The sequence below is a fragment of the Amphiprion ocellaris genome, chromosome 5, assembly GCF_022539595.1.
Source record: "Amphiprion ocellaris isolate individual 3 ecotype Okinawa chromosome 5, ASM2253959v1, whole genome shotgun sequence".
In the NCBI taxonomy this organism is placed as follows: domain Eukaryota; kingdom Metazoa; phylum Chordata; class Actinopteri; family Pomacentridae; genus Amphiprion; species Amphiprion ocellaris.
In genome coordinates this window covers 18,131,068-18,146,888 of record NC_072770.1, presented here as the reverse complement: position 1 = coordinate 18,146,888, position 15,821 = coordinate 18,131,068, and the positions used below count along the sequence as shown (strand labels likewise).

General features: G+C 42.9%; 1 protein-coding gene across 2 annotated transcripts; it reads left to right on the top strand.

Moving 5' to 3' along the window:
* The first annotated feature begins 523 nt into the window (after positions 1–523).
* Positions 524–15,807, top strand: myh7ba (myosin, heavy chain 7B, cardiac muscle, beta a). Of its 2 annotated transcripts, XM_023269524.3 has the most exons (44): positions 524–587; positions 871–1,023; positions 1,513–1,616; positions 1,702–1,845; positions 2,033–2,189; positions 2,302–2,329; positions 2,611–2,707; positions 3,285–3,308; positions 3,396–3,488; positions 3,611–3,674; positions 3,777–3,875; positions 3,959–4,062; positions 4,156–4,294; positions 4,383–4,501; positions 4,820–4,969; positions 5,159–5,329; positions 5,400–5,579; positions 5,681–5,813; positions 5,900–5,976; positions 6,310–6,397; positions 6,548–6,665; positions 6,742–6,865; positions 7,428–7,564; positions 9,887–10,142; positions 10,243–10,485; positions 10,630–10,806; positions 10,900–11,045; positions 11,138–11,228; positions 11,310–11,699; positions 11,784–11,910; positions 12,000–12,118; positions 12,243–12,439; positions 12,530–12,713; positions 12,913–13,078; positions 13,189–13,313; positions 13,419–13,534; positions 13,625–13,817; positions 13,899–14,102; positions 14,318–14,443; positions 14,605–14,775; positions 14,883–14,987; positions 15,074–15,169; positions 15,325–15,459; positions 15,704–15,807. In XM_023269524.3, exons 2-44 carry the CDS (start codon positions 927–929, stop codon positions 15,713–15,715), a joined length of 5,826 nt encoding a protein of 1,941 aa, XP_023125292.2. In that variant the 5' UTR covers positions 524–587; positions 871–926; the 3' UTR covers positions 15,716–15,807. The 2 variants fall into 2 exon arrangements, with proteins under 2 accessions (XP_023125292.2, XP_023125294.2); XM_023269526.3 differs by lacking the exons at positions 524–587; positions 871–1,023; positions 1,513–1,616; positions 1,702–1,845; positions 2,611–2,707 and having other exon boundaries at positions 2,101–2,189.
* The last annotated feature ends 14 nt before the right edge of the window (positions 15,808–15,821 follow it).

Sequence of the window (15,821 nt, the reverse complement as noted above, 5' to 3'; positions counted from 1 at the left end):
CACAGACTGCAGGGTTGTTACTTAGAGGCCAGCTTGAGTTTGCAGCATCAAAGTCACCCAAAGTGAGTTCATTTCTGCTCCAGGTGGAGTAAAATAGCACAACCGGGTTTTACATGTGTATTTAGAACTACTGTCTGTAACTTTAATTCACTTTAAGATATCCTGCTTTTATTATTTAGTGTTTTTCCTGCTTGGTGAACTTTTTCTTGGACACAAATCTCTGTTTTAGCAGAGGTAAAGATGCATTGCCCTTCAGAATGTACAGAGTGAAAAAATTCCCCCCTACTGGGATGCTCCTAGTGCAACTCTCTCACTCGCAGTGTGTACAGTGCATAAAATAACTGGGATACAAAAATAGCCGGCTTGAGTTTAGCGCAATGACAAAAACGTAGCTTTCCTTTTGTGTCAATTGAGACAGGCGCTCAGCACCAATAGGCGCTGGAGGAGGTGGCATATGCTAATGAGGGACAAATGTCCACTGACCGTGACCTTGAGGAACACAGTATAAAGGAGGGCACATCTCAGTAAGCTGTTATTTCGTTGTGGTCGTCCTGAGGTCAGTGGACAACTTTTTTTGCCTTTGTTTGGTAGGTTGCTCCTTTTGCGCGCGGGTTCGCTGCCCTTTAAAGAGTCTTACAGAGTCTTAATTTCATTCTCAGCTGTAAAGTAATACTGTTTACCTCCTGTCGGCACGTGTCGGTTAATGCGCAATACTGTGTTTCTGATCTCATTTTGGTAACAGTGGATTTGCGCTTTTTACGCACAAGCAGGGTTTTTATTGTTTTTATCAATTATGGAAGGTTGAAGTTACAAAAAACAGCTTTGAAATATGACGAACTACTGACCTTAAGATTTGTTTTCTCACCAAAGGAATTCCACAACTCGTGCGTCTCGCTAGTGACTCCGGTTTTCGAGGAGCTGCCAGCATGTCGCGCTTTGACATGAAGGAGTTTGGAGAGGCTGCACCGTTTTTACGCAAATCTGACCTGGAGCTGATGGCGGCGCAAACCATCGCTTTTGACGGTAGGCCTAATAAGGAGACTACAAAGAACCAGAGCCTTATAGGGCGCATTACACAAAACATAATCATAAGAGAAATTAATTTAGGTTTTGATGCAATCTTCAATTTGCAATAGTTGTTTGAAAAGGGGCAAATCCATGAGGTGGTGTGAGGTTGTGCTTTGTCATTGCAGTTTCATTCGACGCAGTGTTTAAAGAACAAAAGTGCAAATAATGAAACTAGATAAAATTTGTATGAATAATGTTTTATTTAAGGTAATTCTGATGGAGACAATTGCAACAGTCATAAACTGTTGGATTTAGTTCTTTTGGTTAAATATGACAATTCTTTGCTATTTTATTGTGAATTTGTTTTTGAAAACAAAAATCTAAAATTATTATATTACAATAAGCAGTTTTTAATTTTGGAAAAACTGTTTGCCAGATTTTGGAGACTTTTGCTATTTCCCCAAATGCTCCCACTAAGTCCACATTCCTCTGTTGTGCTGTTAGGTAAGAAGCGAGTCTGGATCCCTGATGAAAAAGAAGCTTACATTGAGGTGGAGACCAAGGAGCTCAACGGTGATAAAGTCACTGTTGAGACCAAAGATGGGAGGGTAAATGTCCATGTCGCTACAGAAACATCTTTTCAGCAGACGTACATGATCTCCTCCTCATGTCAACCTGTGTCCATCACTTCAGACCATCACAGTGAAGGACTGCGACATCCAGTACATGAATCCTCCAAAGTATGACATGATCGAAGACATGGCCATGCTGACTCATCTCAACGAGGCCTCTGTGCTCTTCAACCTGCGCAGACGCTACGCCGCCTGGATGATCTACGTGAGTATCCCTTTATGGAGAGATAGTACTTCCCCTCCACCATGTGTCCTTAAGAGGCAACAGTATCCAGATTAAATTACAGAGTTCAACTTTGAGCTCGAGCAATGTCAACCTGTCAGGGGCAGGATGGTTTTAGGGAAAGCATCACAGTAAGTTAATCTTGTGTCATGTCCTCCTGTTTCCTCAGACCTACTCGGGCCTCTTCTGTGTGACGGTGAATCCATACAAATGGCTGCCGGTCTACACGGCTCCTGTGGTCGCCGCCTACAGAGGCAAACGCCGCTCTGAGGCGCCGCCGCACATCTACTCCATCGCAGACAATGCCTACAATGACATGCTGCGCAGTGAGTGCACACACTCTTGCATTTAGTGGCAAAGCACAGTATACACAAGCCAAGCACATATATACTGACAAATACACCAAATATGAACACATATTTATCTTATCTTCACCAGATCGGGAGAACCAGTCCATGCTCATCACGTAAGTATCAGCAGCTTCAAATTTATCTTGTTTTAAGTCACAAATTAGAGGTGAAACACAACTTGTAGCAGCCTCATAAAATTTAGACTCTCCACACACAGTCATTTTAAAGATTTTATCTTTTTTCCTTCAAGTTTTTGACTTTGACTGAAATATTTTCTCACTTTTTTCTTTACTTTTTTCTCCTCTTGTAACATGCAGTGTTCTTTTACTAGTTTTGTGACCAGTTTTTACTGTACTTGTTGTATGTGCACTTTGTTATTTTTTTTACACTCCTATAGCGGAGAATCCGGTGCTGGCAAAACTGTCAACACGAAACGTGTCATTCAGTATTTTGCCATTGTGGCAGCTCTTGGGGAAACTTCTGCCAAAAAAGGAGTAAGGCTAATGTGGCAACACCTTTTTTTTGTTTCCCACCTCCTGTTTTCAAGCTTTTTTTTTTGCTGTATTTTATTTGTATTTTCTTCATTTTTTTGGTCCCAGGAATCCTTCAGTGTATTCCCTTTAAACCATGTCCATACATTTTCTTCACTGTCAGAACTGTGAATGTGATTACATTCATGTCTGAGTCTTTACCCTCATGTGTTGTGTAGCCATTTCCAGTCGCTCCGCTCTGCTTTCTTATTGGTTTTTAACTTGTTTTTTCTTTTCCCCTCCCTATGCCCTTTTTATCGCTCAAAATTTTCATTTTCTTTAATTTTTCCCTTTTGCTTTGATTTTAATTTTTTGACTTTTCTATGTTGTTTGATGCTCATTTTTCCTCCCATTTTCTCCCCTGCGTTCACCGCATTTCATCACATGAAACAAGGTGGCCATTGGTTTTTACTACAGCTTTAACAACCAGTTTCTAATTTTCCAGTTGGTTTTGATGTTCCCCTTTGATTGTGAAAGCATTATTTAATCATGCTTCATAATTATAAGACACTCATTTGCTTCTCACCTTCTTTGTTTGCAGCAAGGTCCGGCCACTAAAACAGGGGTGAGTTTTACAGCAATTAAAATAAATTAGAAATTATAAAAATGATGCTGCAAGCCATCTTTGAATTATGCTTTTGTTCTCCTCTAGGGGACTTTGGAGGATCAGATCATTGAGGCCAACCCCGCCATGGAGGCGTTTGGTAATGCCAAAACGCTAAGGAACGACAACTCCTCTCGATTTGTGAGTCGGATTTCCTGCATTTAGAAAACAGTATATAAATTCAAACGAGTTCAGTATTATTGATATTTTTAATTGCTCGATTTTTGGTTAATTTCTTACTTATTCTGATATTTTTCCTGCAGGGCAAATTCATCAGGATCCATTTTGGTCCTACTGGCAAACTGGCCTCAGCTGATATTGACATATGTGAGTAAATGGACACAGACTGTTTTTGTTATTTTAACACTGCATTTCTTCCTTTTGCTTCATGTCTAAAATGAACATGCCACAACCCTCTCTGTCCTTCAGATCTTCTGGAAAAATCCAGAGTAATATTTCAGCAGCCTGGAGAGAGGAGCTACCACATTTACTACCAGATTATGTCGCAGAAGAAACCAGAACTCTTAGGTTTGTAAATCAGCTTGTTCTAGATATTTTTTTTGCCTATAAATACAGAGCTCGGCCGTGATATTGTAAACTGTTTGTTGCAGACATGCTGCTGGTGTCGTCCAACCCGTACGACTACCACTTCTGCTCTCAGGGTGTGACCACTGTGGAGAACCTGGATGATGGACAGGAGCTGATGGCCACCGATGTGAGAGCTTTTGTCTTTTCCACGTGAGAGGTGGTGAGAATGTGGTACATTGAGTAGATTTGCAGTCATGACATTGCTTTTCTTGGTTTACAGCATGCCATGGACATCCTGGGCTTTCTCCCCGATGAGAAGTACGGCTGCTATAAAATAGTCGGAGCCATCATGCACTTTGGCAACATGAAATTCAAGCAAAAGCAGCGCGAGGAGCAGGCGGAGGCCGACGGCACTGAAAGTAAGTACCAGCAGTAGGCGCTAAAAAGGTAGCTACAAAGTTTAAATTGAGTTTGTGTTACAATCTTTTTGTCACTTTCGGTGATTAGGTGCTGACAAGGCCTCATACCTGATGGGGGTCAGTTCAGCTGATCTCATCAAGGGCCTCCTCCACCCGAGGGTGAAGGTGGGCAACGAGTACGTGGTGAAGGGACAGAATGTCGAACAGGTGAGGAAATAAAAAGGCTTCCGTCTGTGTTTTTGTCTTGTTCTTTCAGACTGTGTAATGTGACACCATCCAGCCCAGATAGATCAAATATCTGCCACTGTGTCCAACACGTAAAAGCACAACTGTGGTATGAAAGGCACGTTGCAGTGGAGTAAAAATCCACTGTGTTGAGTTTCACTTTGTTCTGCTGGGTGATATTTTCTTAACTCTCAGTCGAACAATACAGTCGTCTCTCCACCCATAGTAGATTCTGGTATCTAAGCAACAGAGGCCATCCATGGGAATGACAGCTGTATTCGTTCTGTGTTGCTGCTGAAGGTCACCTATGCTGTCGGCGCTCTGGCCAAAGCCACATACGATCGCATGTTCAAATGGCTCGTGGGACGCATCAACCGAACACTGTACACCTCCCTGCCTCGCCAGTACTTCATAGGAGTCCTGGACATCGCAGGGTTTGAGATCTTTGAGGTAAGTTGACATTTTCTTTCAAACAATAATCATTACAGATGGAAGATTTTTTTCAAACCATTTCTGTTTGCATGCTTGTGTGTCAACCTTTCTCTCACTATGATGAATTAGATATTATGGCTGCAGTATGAATGTCTGCAACATTTTCTCATATTGTTCCTGCTGAGCACCTGTTCTTTTTCATTGCAGCTCAACAGCTTTGAGCAGCTGTGCATCAACTTTACAAATGAGAAACTGCAACAGTTTTTCAACCACCACATGTTCATCCTGGAGCAGGAGGAGTACAAGAGAGAAGGCATCGAATGGACCTTCATCGACTTTGGCCTGGACCTTCAAGCTTGCATCGATCTCATTGAAAAGGTTCTTCACTCATAACCTTAATTTGATCATTAGTGAGAATAATGAGACTAACATGTTGCTCTTTCTTCAGCCGCTGGGCATCATGTCCATCCTTGAAGAGGAGTGCATGTTTCCAAAGGCCACAGACAGCAGCTTTAAAGCTAAGATGTACGATAATCACATCGGAAAATCGCCTAATTTCCAAAAACCACGGCCAGACAAGAAGCGCAAATACGAGGCTCATTTTGAGCTGGTGCACTACGCTGGAGTGGTACGTTGTCTCACTAAACCACTGGCACAATCTCACAACATTCAGCCTTTCAGAGAATAAATGTCCTGTTTAGTGATTAATTTTTTTTTTTTTTTTTACAGGTACCATATAACATTTTCGGTTGGTTAGACAAAAACAAGGACCCACTGAATGAGACGGTGGTGGCGTGTTTCCAAAAGTCCTCCAATAAGCTGCTGGCTTCTCTGTATGAGAATTACGTCGGCTCAGACTCAGGTGGGACAATGCTTAGAGAACAACGTGGAATAGAGAGCTGACAATTTAAGCTGATAGAATCAATCACTCCTCTGATTCTCTTATAGCGTCCGACCATAAGATTGGTGGCAAGGAAAAGAGGAAGAAGGCGGCCTCCTTCCAGACTGTATCTCAGCTTCACAAGGTGAGGCCGACTCCACAGGACTATTAGAAACGCACACTGGCGACGCATGTGAATGTAACTTGGAATTTTGTGAGAAACTGTGGGCATCATTGGACAACCGGGACGGAGGCAGTTAAGACTTGCAGTGATGTTTAGGGCAATGATCACATGAACATCACTTTAAGTCTGTGCTGGCTCCTCTCTCCGTCACGTCGAGGATTTCCCCAAGTGAGAAACATAAAACCTGCACAATTGATTGATTTTGCTGTTATTGTTTGCACTGAATGATGTTTTAATAGAATAATGAATATATTTTTACTTACTCAGTTATCGGTTTGCTGTTTCTTCCTGCAGGAAAATCTGAATAAGCTGATGACCAACCTCCGTAGCACCCAGCCCCACTTTGTTCGATGCATCATCCCTAATGAGACCAAGACTCCAGGTAACACAAAGCAAAAACCATCACATATCACCGGCCTTTAAACAATAATAATACATAATATTTATATAGTGCTTTTCAATACAGTCCAAGACACATAGAAGAAGATTAAGAATAGAGATTAGGCTGATGTTTGAAACCCGTTCTACACAGGAATCATGGATCCATTTCTGGTGCTGCACCAGCTGCGCTGCAACGGTGTGCTGGAAGGCATCAGGATCTGCAGAAAAGGTTTTCCCAACCGCATCCTCTACGCTGAGTTCAAACAGCGGTGAGACAAATACACACATTGCACTAATTAAATATCGCAGCGTTGAAACTGACACACTCTTGGTTCATAATTTCAGTTACCGTATCCTGAATCCACATGCCATCCCAGATGATAAGTTTGTGGACAGCAGGAAAGCTGCAGAGAAGCTGCTGGCGTCCCTGGATGTCGACCACAACCAGTATAGATTTGGACACACAAAGGTGAGAGGTTGTGTATTTTTACTCAAATACCGTACCTTTACAGTTTATGCACCTACACCATTTTACTAGTTAATTTGCAAATTACAACTAAATATAGAATCTTGTATTTTACAGATTAAATTACCCAACAACGCATACAGCAGAAAAATTAGCTAAACAATGACGAACTGCATTAAAATGTTTACACATTAATGCATCAGTATTAATAATCCAATAAATTGATGTTTATATATTTACACTTAAATGGGGCATTTTTCTGCATTATGATTTCTTTTAACACTTTAAATACATTTAGCTAATAGTACTGGTGCTTAATTTTGAATACAAGCCTTTCACTTGCAGTTATTAACACTTTTATTTTATTGTTGCCAACAGCAAAATAATCTGTCTACATCTAAAATTTAAAATTGTTCAGAAATTCCAGGTTTATATTCATAATAATGAGTATCTGATTTGATCAGAAGAAAAAACTCTTAGATTTCTCATTAATATTAGTTATACATTTTTAAACCAAGGTGCTGCCAATTTAATCTTTCCTTCTTTTACTCTTTCCTTCATGTAGGTGTTCTTTAAAACAGGCCTGCTGGGTCACCTCGAGGAAATGAGGGACGAGCGACTGGCTAAAGTCCTGACACTGTTGCAAGCGGCCGCTCGTGGTAAAATCATGAGGATGGAGCTGCTGAAGATGATGGAAAGAAGGTAAAAAAAAAAAAAGGCCAAAGTGACTTTCATTTGATGTCACCAAAGTCATGAAAGAATACAAAATGTGTTCTTGGGCACTTCAAAGTCTTTGAGCTCTACCTCACAGGAAGGTGAAGACATGAGTACAGAAAAAAGACCTCCGACACCAGTTGCTTCCCTGAACAGGTTTAATAACAACACGGTCGGCCGCGAGCCCTTCAGCCTGTGATACACTACACCTTCGCGTTCACTCCCCTGCTCAAGTATGTGTGGCATTCAAGGGCAGTGTTATCGGCGTGTGTGAGGCGTGTGCTTGCCCTTGTATGGTTACCAGGCGTGTGTGTGGCCCTGCTGTTAATAAGGGTCCCATCCCTCTCACACACACACACACACACACACACACACGCACACACACACACACACACACACACACACACACACACACACACACACACACACACGCTCATAGGTCTCTGGCCATTCTCTCCGTCCGCTCTCTCTAAATTAAACAATGTGGACGGTGTCCTCAGAGCCAGGTGGCGACATGTGTCAAGTGGCAGCTGCTCAGGCCCTCCCTAAAAATACAACCCGGCTCCCTCCCTGGATGCCCGATGGCCCCTGGCCCCTTTTGTCCACGGCGCCTGCACTTCTAAGTGAGTGCATTGATGGGATATGTGGCGGGTGACAGAGGATTAAAGCCGGCCGTTGGACAGAGGGCTTTGGTTTCTAAATAAACACCAACGCTCACCTTTGAGGGGCACCCAGCATGGAGTCATGTCAAAAACGCAATCAGCTCCCCCACCCTCATTCAGTCACCTCCCACCCCGGCGTGTGCAAGCTCACTCAAACCCTCTAAACACCGACGAGAAGTCCTTGACCAAACCGCTGTGGGTCCATATTTAGGGCTGTGAGACACCATCCTACTGAGACTAAATCAATCTGGTAACCCTGTTTGGCCACAGTCGTGAAACATCAAAAGCAGCATTAGGTGTATGATTTCATTTGGCATCTCTCTGCATATGATTAGATACACAGAGTGTGTAGCTGCAGGATTAGTGCCAAAAATCAAGCACCAAGGAGAAGCCACGAAATAAATAAACGGGGAAGTCCAGGATAAATCTTTTTGACCTCGCTTCTCTAAACGGCACTGGTCTAAAGTTCAAGTTTTGAACTAAATTTAAACAGTGGACATACTGGATTTTGTTACATTTTTAATATTTAAAAAAAATGATGGTTTGATAATGTTTGCAAACATTTGCCCAACTTTTTTCTCCTGACAGTATGCCTCTGCAAGTATTGGATTCAGTTAGGCACTAAGCACATATACACTGCTGTTCAAAACCTTGTTCAATGAAGATAACATTAAATTAATCAGAAATACAGTGCAGACATTGTTAATGTGGTAAATGACTATTCTAGCTGGAAACGGCTGATTTTTAATGGAATATCTACATAGAGGTACAGAGGAACATTTCCAGCAACCATCACTCCTGTGTTCTAATGCTACATTGTGTTAGCTAATGGTGTTGAAAGGATAATTGATGATTAGAAAACCCTTGTGCAGTTATGTTAGCACATGAATAAAAGTCTGAGTGTTCATGGAAAACATGAAACTGCCTGTTTGACCCCAAACTTTTGAAAGGTAGTGTATTTTTCAAATTGCTAAGTCATAGAGTGTCCTACCAACTTCAACAATCTCCTCAACACAGTTATGAAAAGCTATCTTTACTGGCAGAATTTTGTTGTGAGATACATGTAAAAATATATAACTTTTCCTTGATAAAAAAAAAGTCTGATATGAAAAATCTGCAAATATCCTCAGGTCTGGATAGCTTGTTCTGAAAGAAACAAGTTAGATGATGTTAAGCATGTTTGTAATGTCCAGGATAAGAGCTTAACAGTAAAGGTAGCGAAATCACTCTGAAAATAGCATGGGATTTGTTTAGTTAAATAGGTTATTTCAATTAAAAAAATCACAGAAATTTATGGAAAAATCATGATAGTGCAGTCATTTAGGGAAATGTCAATAGAAAAAAATATATACAACTAATAACCTTTTTATGTACACTGTGATGTTCAGGTAATACAGCTGTCGCAGTATGCGGATATATATATATATATATATATATATATATATATATATATATATATATATATTTTTTTTTTTTTTTTTTTTTTTTTTTTTTTTTTTTTTAAATCAAATACACTGAATAAAATTGACTTAACCATGGGAGTCTTGATTAGTAGTTGCAGGGCTATGTGACATTTTAGGTTAATTTTTAAAAAAAATTTAGATCTTAAAGTGCCACTCTTCCATTCTCTCCTTTTCTTGAACTTCAGGGAGGCTCTGATGATAATTCAGTGGAACATCCGAGCTTTCAACACTGTCAAGCACTGGCCTTGGATGAAGCTCTTCTTCAAAATAAAGCCTCTACTGAAGAGCGCCGCTACTGAGAAAGAGCTACTCTCTCTGAAGGAAGAGCTGGCTAAGCTGAAGGAAGCTCTGGAGAAATCTGAGCTCAAGCGGAAAGAGCTGGAGGAGAGGCAGGTCAGCTTGATCCAAGAGAAGAATGACCTTTCTCTACAGCTACAAGCAGTAAGTGTTACTCCTGATGTACAATTTTCACACATTCAGCCTTTAGAAATTCTGTAGTAGTGCAGCAATGCACTGAACACGTTCTCTCTTTGTCCCGTAGGAGCAGGACAATCTGGCAGATGCTGAGGACCGCTGTGACCTGCTCATCAAAACTAAGATCCAGCTAGAGGCCAAAGTTAAAGAAATCATGGAGAGGCTGGAGGATGAGGAGGAGATAAGCGCTAATGTGCTCGCTAAAAAGCGCAAGTTGGAGGATGAGTGTGCTGAGCTGAAGAAAGACATCGACGATCTGGAGATAACCCTGGCCAAGGTGGAAAAGGAGAAACATGCCACTGAGAACAAGGTAAGATAACTAGAACATGAGAGCAGTGAGTTTCCTCCGGAGGGAGCTGAGAGGTCACAGAAAGATCCACAACATTTTCAGTGGTGTGTATCTGTACTTGGAAAAAAAAAACCCAGAAAGGCTGAGAGTTAAATTCATTTTCAGGTGAAAAACCTGATTGAGGAAATGGCAGTTCTGGATGAGACCATCGTGAAGCTGACCAAGGAGAAGAAAGCTCTTCAGGAGGCTCACCAGCAGACTCTGGATGATCTCCAGGCAGAGGAAGACAAAGTCAACACTCTGACCAAAGCCAAGGCCAAGCTGGAGCAACAAGTAGATGATGTGAGGAACCTATACTGTTGCATCATTTAGTCCTAAGTTGTTAAATAATATATACCAAAGTGACATTTTTTGAACCTTTCTATTGCGAATCAGCTAGAGGGCTCCTTAGAACAAGAGAAAAAGCTGCGTATGGACCTGGAACGGGTCAAACGTAAGCTGGAAGGAGATCTGAAACTCTCTTTGGAGTCTGTTATGGACCTCGAAAATGACAAGCAACAACTTGAAGAGAAGCTGAAAAAGTGAGAGTTGTCATGTATTCACAGATAAACATTTGCATTTTAAACTATTTTGAAGAAATATTAATGTATGATTATCAATTATTTTCTACTAGGAAAGACTTTGAAATGAATGAGATGAGCACAAGGATTGAAGATGAACAAGCCTTGGTCAGTCAGCTGCAGAAGAAGATAAAGGAGCTACAGGTGAAAACCCTTCTTTCAGCTACCAATAGAACCCTTATATGATCCATAATAACAAAATACCTGACCATTGCCTTCCTTCAGGCTCGTACAGAGGAGCTGGAGGAGGAACTGGAGGCCGACAAGGCCTGCAGGGCTAAAGTGGAGAAGCAGCGTGGCGATGTGGCTCGGGAGCTGGAGGAACTGAGCGAGCGCTTGGAGGAGGCTGGTGGAGCCACCTCAGCACAAATAGAGATGAACAAGAAGAGAGAGGCAGACTTTCTGAAGCTGCGACGTGACCTGGAGGAAGCCATGCTGCACCACGAGGCCACGACGGCAGCTTTACGGAAGAAGCACGCCGACAGCGTCGCAGAGCTGAGCGAACAGATTGACAGCCTGCAGAGAGTCAAGCAGAAGCTGGAGAAGGAGAGGAGCGAGGCTAAGATGGAGGCTGACGATCTGGCCTCGACTGTGGAGCAGCTCTCCAAGGGCAAGGTATATAAATGAACAAGACACACAAGAGACTAAACTAGATCAAGTCAAGACCTTGAAAGACTAAAATTTCTGTCTCGTCTACAGGCCACGTCAGAGAAGATGTGTCGTCTCTATGAAGATCAAATGAACGAAGCGAAAGCCAAGGTGGAGGAGCTCCAGAGGCAGCTCAATGAAACCAACACACACAGAGCCCGAGCTCAGGCTGAGAGTGGTACGGGACTTTAATTTTATCCAAAATCTTGCCAACAGTCTTCACAGATTTGTAAGTAATATCTACTTTGATTTCCTCTCCTCATATAGGTGAGCTGGGTAGGAAACTCGAAGAGCGGGAAGCCATGGTCTCCCAGCTGCAGCGTACCAAGAACTCCTTCAGCCAGAATGTGGAGGAGCTCAAGAAACAGCTGGAAGAAGAGAATAAGGTAACAACCTGTAAATGTACCAGTCAGTAGTTACTGTCTCCAAGACTGGTGCTTAACTCAGCAGATATTCAGAACACAGACAGGTAAATTAACTGCTGTTTACAACCATGACTGATCTCTGAAGGCCAAGAGCGCCCTGGCCCATGCACTGCAGTCATCTCGACACGACTGTGATCTCCTGAGAGAGCAGTATGAGGAGGAACAGGAGGCCAAAGCTGAGCTGCAAAGAGCTCTGTCCAAGGCCAACGCCGAGGTGGCTCAGTGGAGGACTAAGTATGAAACTGATGCCATCCAGAGGACTGAAGAGCTGGAGGAAGCCAAGTGAGTGAGATGTGTTTTCACCCTACAGAATCACATGGTGCAGAATGATCATTAAAGATCTGACCGTCAAATCTGTTTACCTCTCAATAGAAAAAAACTGGTGACACGTCTGCAGGAGGCTGAAGAGACTGTGGAAGCTTCCAATGCCAAGTGTTCATCCCTGGAGAAGACAAAACATCGGCTCCAGACAGAGATCGAGGATCTTGTCATTGATCTGGAACGTGCCAATGCTGCAGCTGCTGCCCTGGACAAAAAGCAACGCAACTTTGACAAGGTACCAGCAATGAGAAGGTTTCAACATTTAGAGAATGTTTTCCTAATAACAGCTACTACAGATGATTGTAATATCTTGCTTGGTACTAATGATTTGTTAGGTTTGGGTACAATTCACTGAAGTTACTCAGGACATAGATTCCAGTTTCAGTGTACTCTGGAAAAGATGCAGTTTGAAAACGGATCCTTGTCCGTCCCAGGTGCTGGGTGAGTGGAGGCAGAAGTATGAAGAATGTCAGTCAGAGCTGGAGTCCTCTCAAAAAGAGTCGCGCAGCCTGAGCACAGAGCTCTTCAAACTGAAGAACTCCTACGAGGAGGCTCTGGAACATCTGGAGACCATCAAGAGGGAGAACAAGAACCTTCAAGGTACAGCTGACATTATTAAAACCCAGTTGGAAGTTTGCATTAAAGAAATTACTGGTTCTGCCTTAACGTAATGTGAAATAAACTACTTTTCTATCTCTTTCTACCTTCAGAGGAGATTGCTGACCTTTCAGATCAACTCAGTCAGGGAGCAAAGACCATCCATGAGCTGGAGAAGATGAAGAAGGGCCTGGATATTGAGAAAAGTGAGATTCAAGCTGCACTAGAGGAAGCTGAAGTAAGCCATTTGCTGAGGTCTTTTACTTCCTTTTTGTGGTTTGTGGGATTTTCCTGACTGAGGACAATCTCCTTAAGACCTCACTGCTGTGTTTGTCTGTCTCAGGGCACTCTGGAACACGAAGAGAGTAAAACTCTCCGGATCCAGCTGGAGCTTAATCAGATTAAAGCAGATGTTGACAGAAAGCTGGTGGAGAAGGATGAGGAAATTGACAACCTTCGGTAAGTTTTAGAAATAATTCTGTCCCATCAGCCACATCACATCATCACTGTCCCACCAAAGAATCTTCCACAACTTTATCGTCATTTTAGCCGGAGCCACCAGAGAACACTGGAGTCCATGCAGGCCACCTTGGATGCTGAGGCCAAGTCTCGCAACGAGGCAGTGCGCCTGAGGAAGAAGATGGAGGGTGACCTGAATGAGATGGAGGTGCAGCTGAATCATGCAAACAGGCAGGCCTCGGAGTACCAGAAACTCCTGAGAAGCCTTCAGGTCCAGATCAAGGTGAGTCCATACTGCAGTCAGTCATTGACCTCGTCCAGTGTGTATTATTATCTCTTACCTGAACTTGATCTGTGACTCCAGGATGTTCAACTAGAGCTGGACGACACTATCCACCAGAATGAGGAGCTGAAGGAGCAGATGGTGGTGACGGAGCGTCGAAACAACTTGCTCACTGCTGAGGTGGAGGAGCTCAGGGTGCTGTTGGAGCAGAACGATCGTGCACGCAAGCTGGCCGAGCACGAGCTGCTGGAGGCCACTGAAAGGGTCAACCTGTTGCACTCCCAGGTAGGAAGACAACTTCAAAGACACCCCAGTCTCAGTAAATGGGCATGAAGATGGCATTTAGTTTTCAAAGTTTTCTACTCTTTAAATGTTACCTAAAAATGACTTGCAAAAGATAACCTATCAATTGCTCTCTGTTTTAGCTACCCTGATTGTTGATATGTTAGATGACATAGTCTTAGAAATGTAAGAAACCAAAACTGACTCTGTTGCTTCAGAACACTGGGCTGATCAACCAGAAGAAGAAGCTCGAGTGTGATCTGTCCATACTGTCGAATGAGGTGGACGATGCTGTACAAGAGTGTCGCAACGCAGAGGAGAAGGCCAAAAAGGCTATCACTGATGTAAGTGCAAGAGTTTAAACAATTTGGCTCTAGACATAGAATCACGGAGTCTGATTAAGATCCTCTTCACCCAACAGTCTTAAAAACACACATCTGTGCCAGAAGCCTTTGGGTGTTTCTGGTTCTAATGCCCATTTAACACAAATTATCTGCATTTATAGGCAGCCATGATGGCAGAGGAGCTGAAGAAGGAGCAGGACACAAGTGCACATCTGGAGAGGATGAAGAAGAACATGGAGCAGACCGTAAAGGACCTGCAGATGCGTCTGGACGAGGCTGAGCAGATCGCCCTCAAGGGAGGCAAGAAGCAAGTCCAAAAACTGGAGGCTAGAGTAAGGGACTAACTGAAATAATTCTCTACAATATCACCTGCTTGCAATAGCACGTTCTGTTGGCAGTTTGCAATGAATTAAAGGGAATTTTCATATCTTACTGGTAGGTCAAAGAACTGGAGAATGAATTGGAATCTGAACAAAAGAAGAGCCAAGAGTATCAGAAAGTAGTGCGCAAATATGAGAGGAGAATCAAAGAGCTCTCCTACCAGGTAAGCCATCACTCTGTTTGAAGATACAGCATGCTGGAGTCTGCAAATCAAAAGTGGAGTAAGAGCTAAATGTGCTGTCTGTGCAGGCTGAGGAAGACAAGAAGAACCTGAGCCGCCTGCAAGAACTCATTGACAAGCTGCAGGCCAAAGTGAAGAGTTATAAGAGACAGGCTGAAGAAGCGGTGAGTCCACGGTCGAAGACGCTGTACTGTATCGTATCTTAGTGATTTAGTGCAAAATACAGCTATGAGGTGCTGGTGAGGTTCATAACGTCATATCAAAAAGATTCTTCGTTTTGCTGTATGCTAAACATGTTTCTTGAATTCCTTCTCTGCAGGAGGATCAGGCAAACACCAACCTGACTAAGTACAGGAAGCTCCAGCATGAGCTCGATGATGCAGAGGAGAGGGCAGATATGGCCGAAACGCAGGTCAACAAGCTCCGTGTCCGCACCCGGGACCAGAGCAGCAAGGTTGGTCCACAATGTCATTCATATTACAGCACGGTGCAGAGTGGAATTGTCTGACCTTTGGAAGAATTTATTAAAATTAGCCCGCAGGCTTCATAGCAAGAACTAATTTTAGAGGAGACTGGATGTAATCCTCCGTTAAAGATGAACCCACATAGCCCTTTCATGTGATCGCCGCTGTGGTTCTGAGTAACTCTGGCACTGTGTATGTTGTTGCTAATAAACATCTCTGTCTCGTGCATTTCAGCTCGCTGAGTGATGTGGTGAAGAAGAAAGCGCTCAGTCGGCCAGCTGCAACAGCTGTGCGTGACCGGGACGACACACCCGAATAAAGACTTCAAAACCTTTGAATGCGACTGTTGTTT

What these genes read in the sequence shown, in the direction of transcription:
- myh7ba (XM_023269524.3), top strand. Translation starts at nt 927, where the DNA reads ATGTCGCGCTTTGACATGAAGGAGTTTGGAGAGGCTGCACCGTTTTTA. An exon ending in ATAGATTTGGACACACAAAG is followed by an intron (nt 6,866 to 7,427) that starts GTGAGAGGTTGT and finishes TCCTTCATGTAG; the next exon opens with GTGTTCTTTAAAACAGGCCT. An exon ending in GAAGAGCTGGAGGAAGCCAA is followed by an intron (nt 12,440 to 12,529) that starts GTGAGTGAGATG and finishes ACCTCTCAATAG; the next exon opens with AAAAAAACTGGTGACACGTC.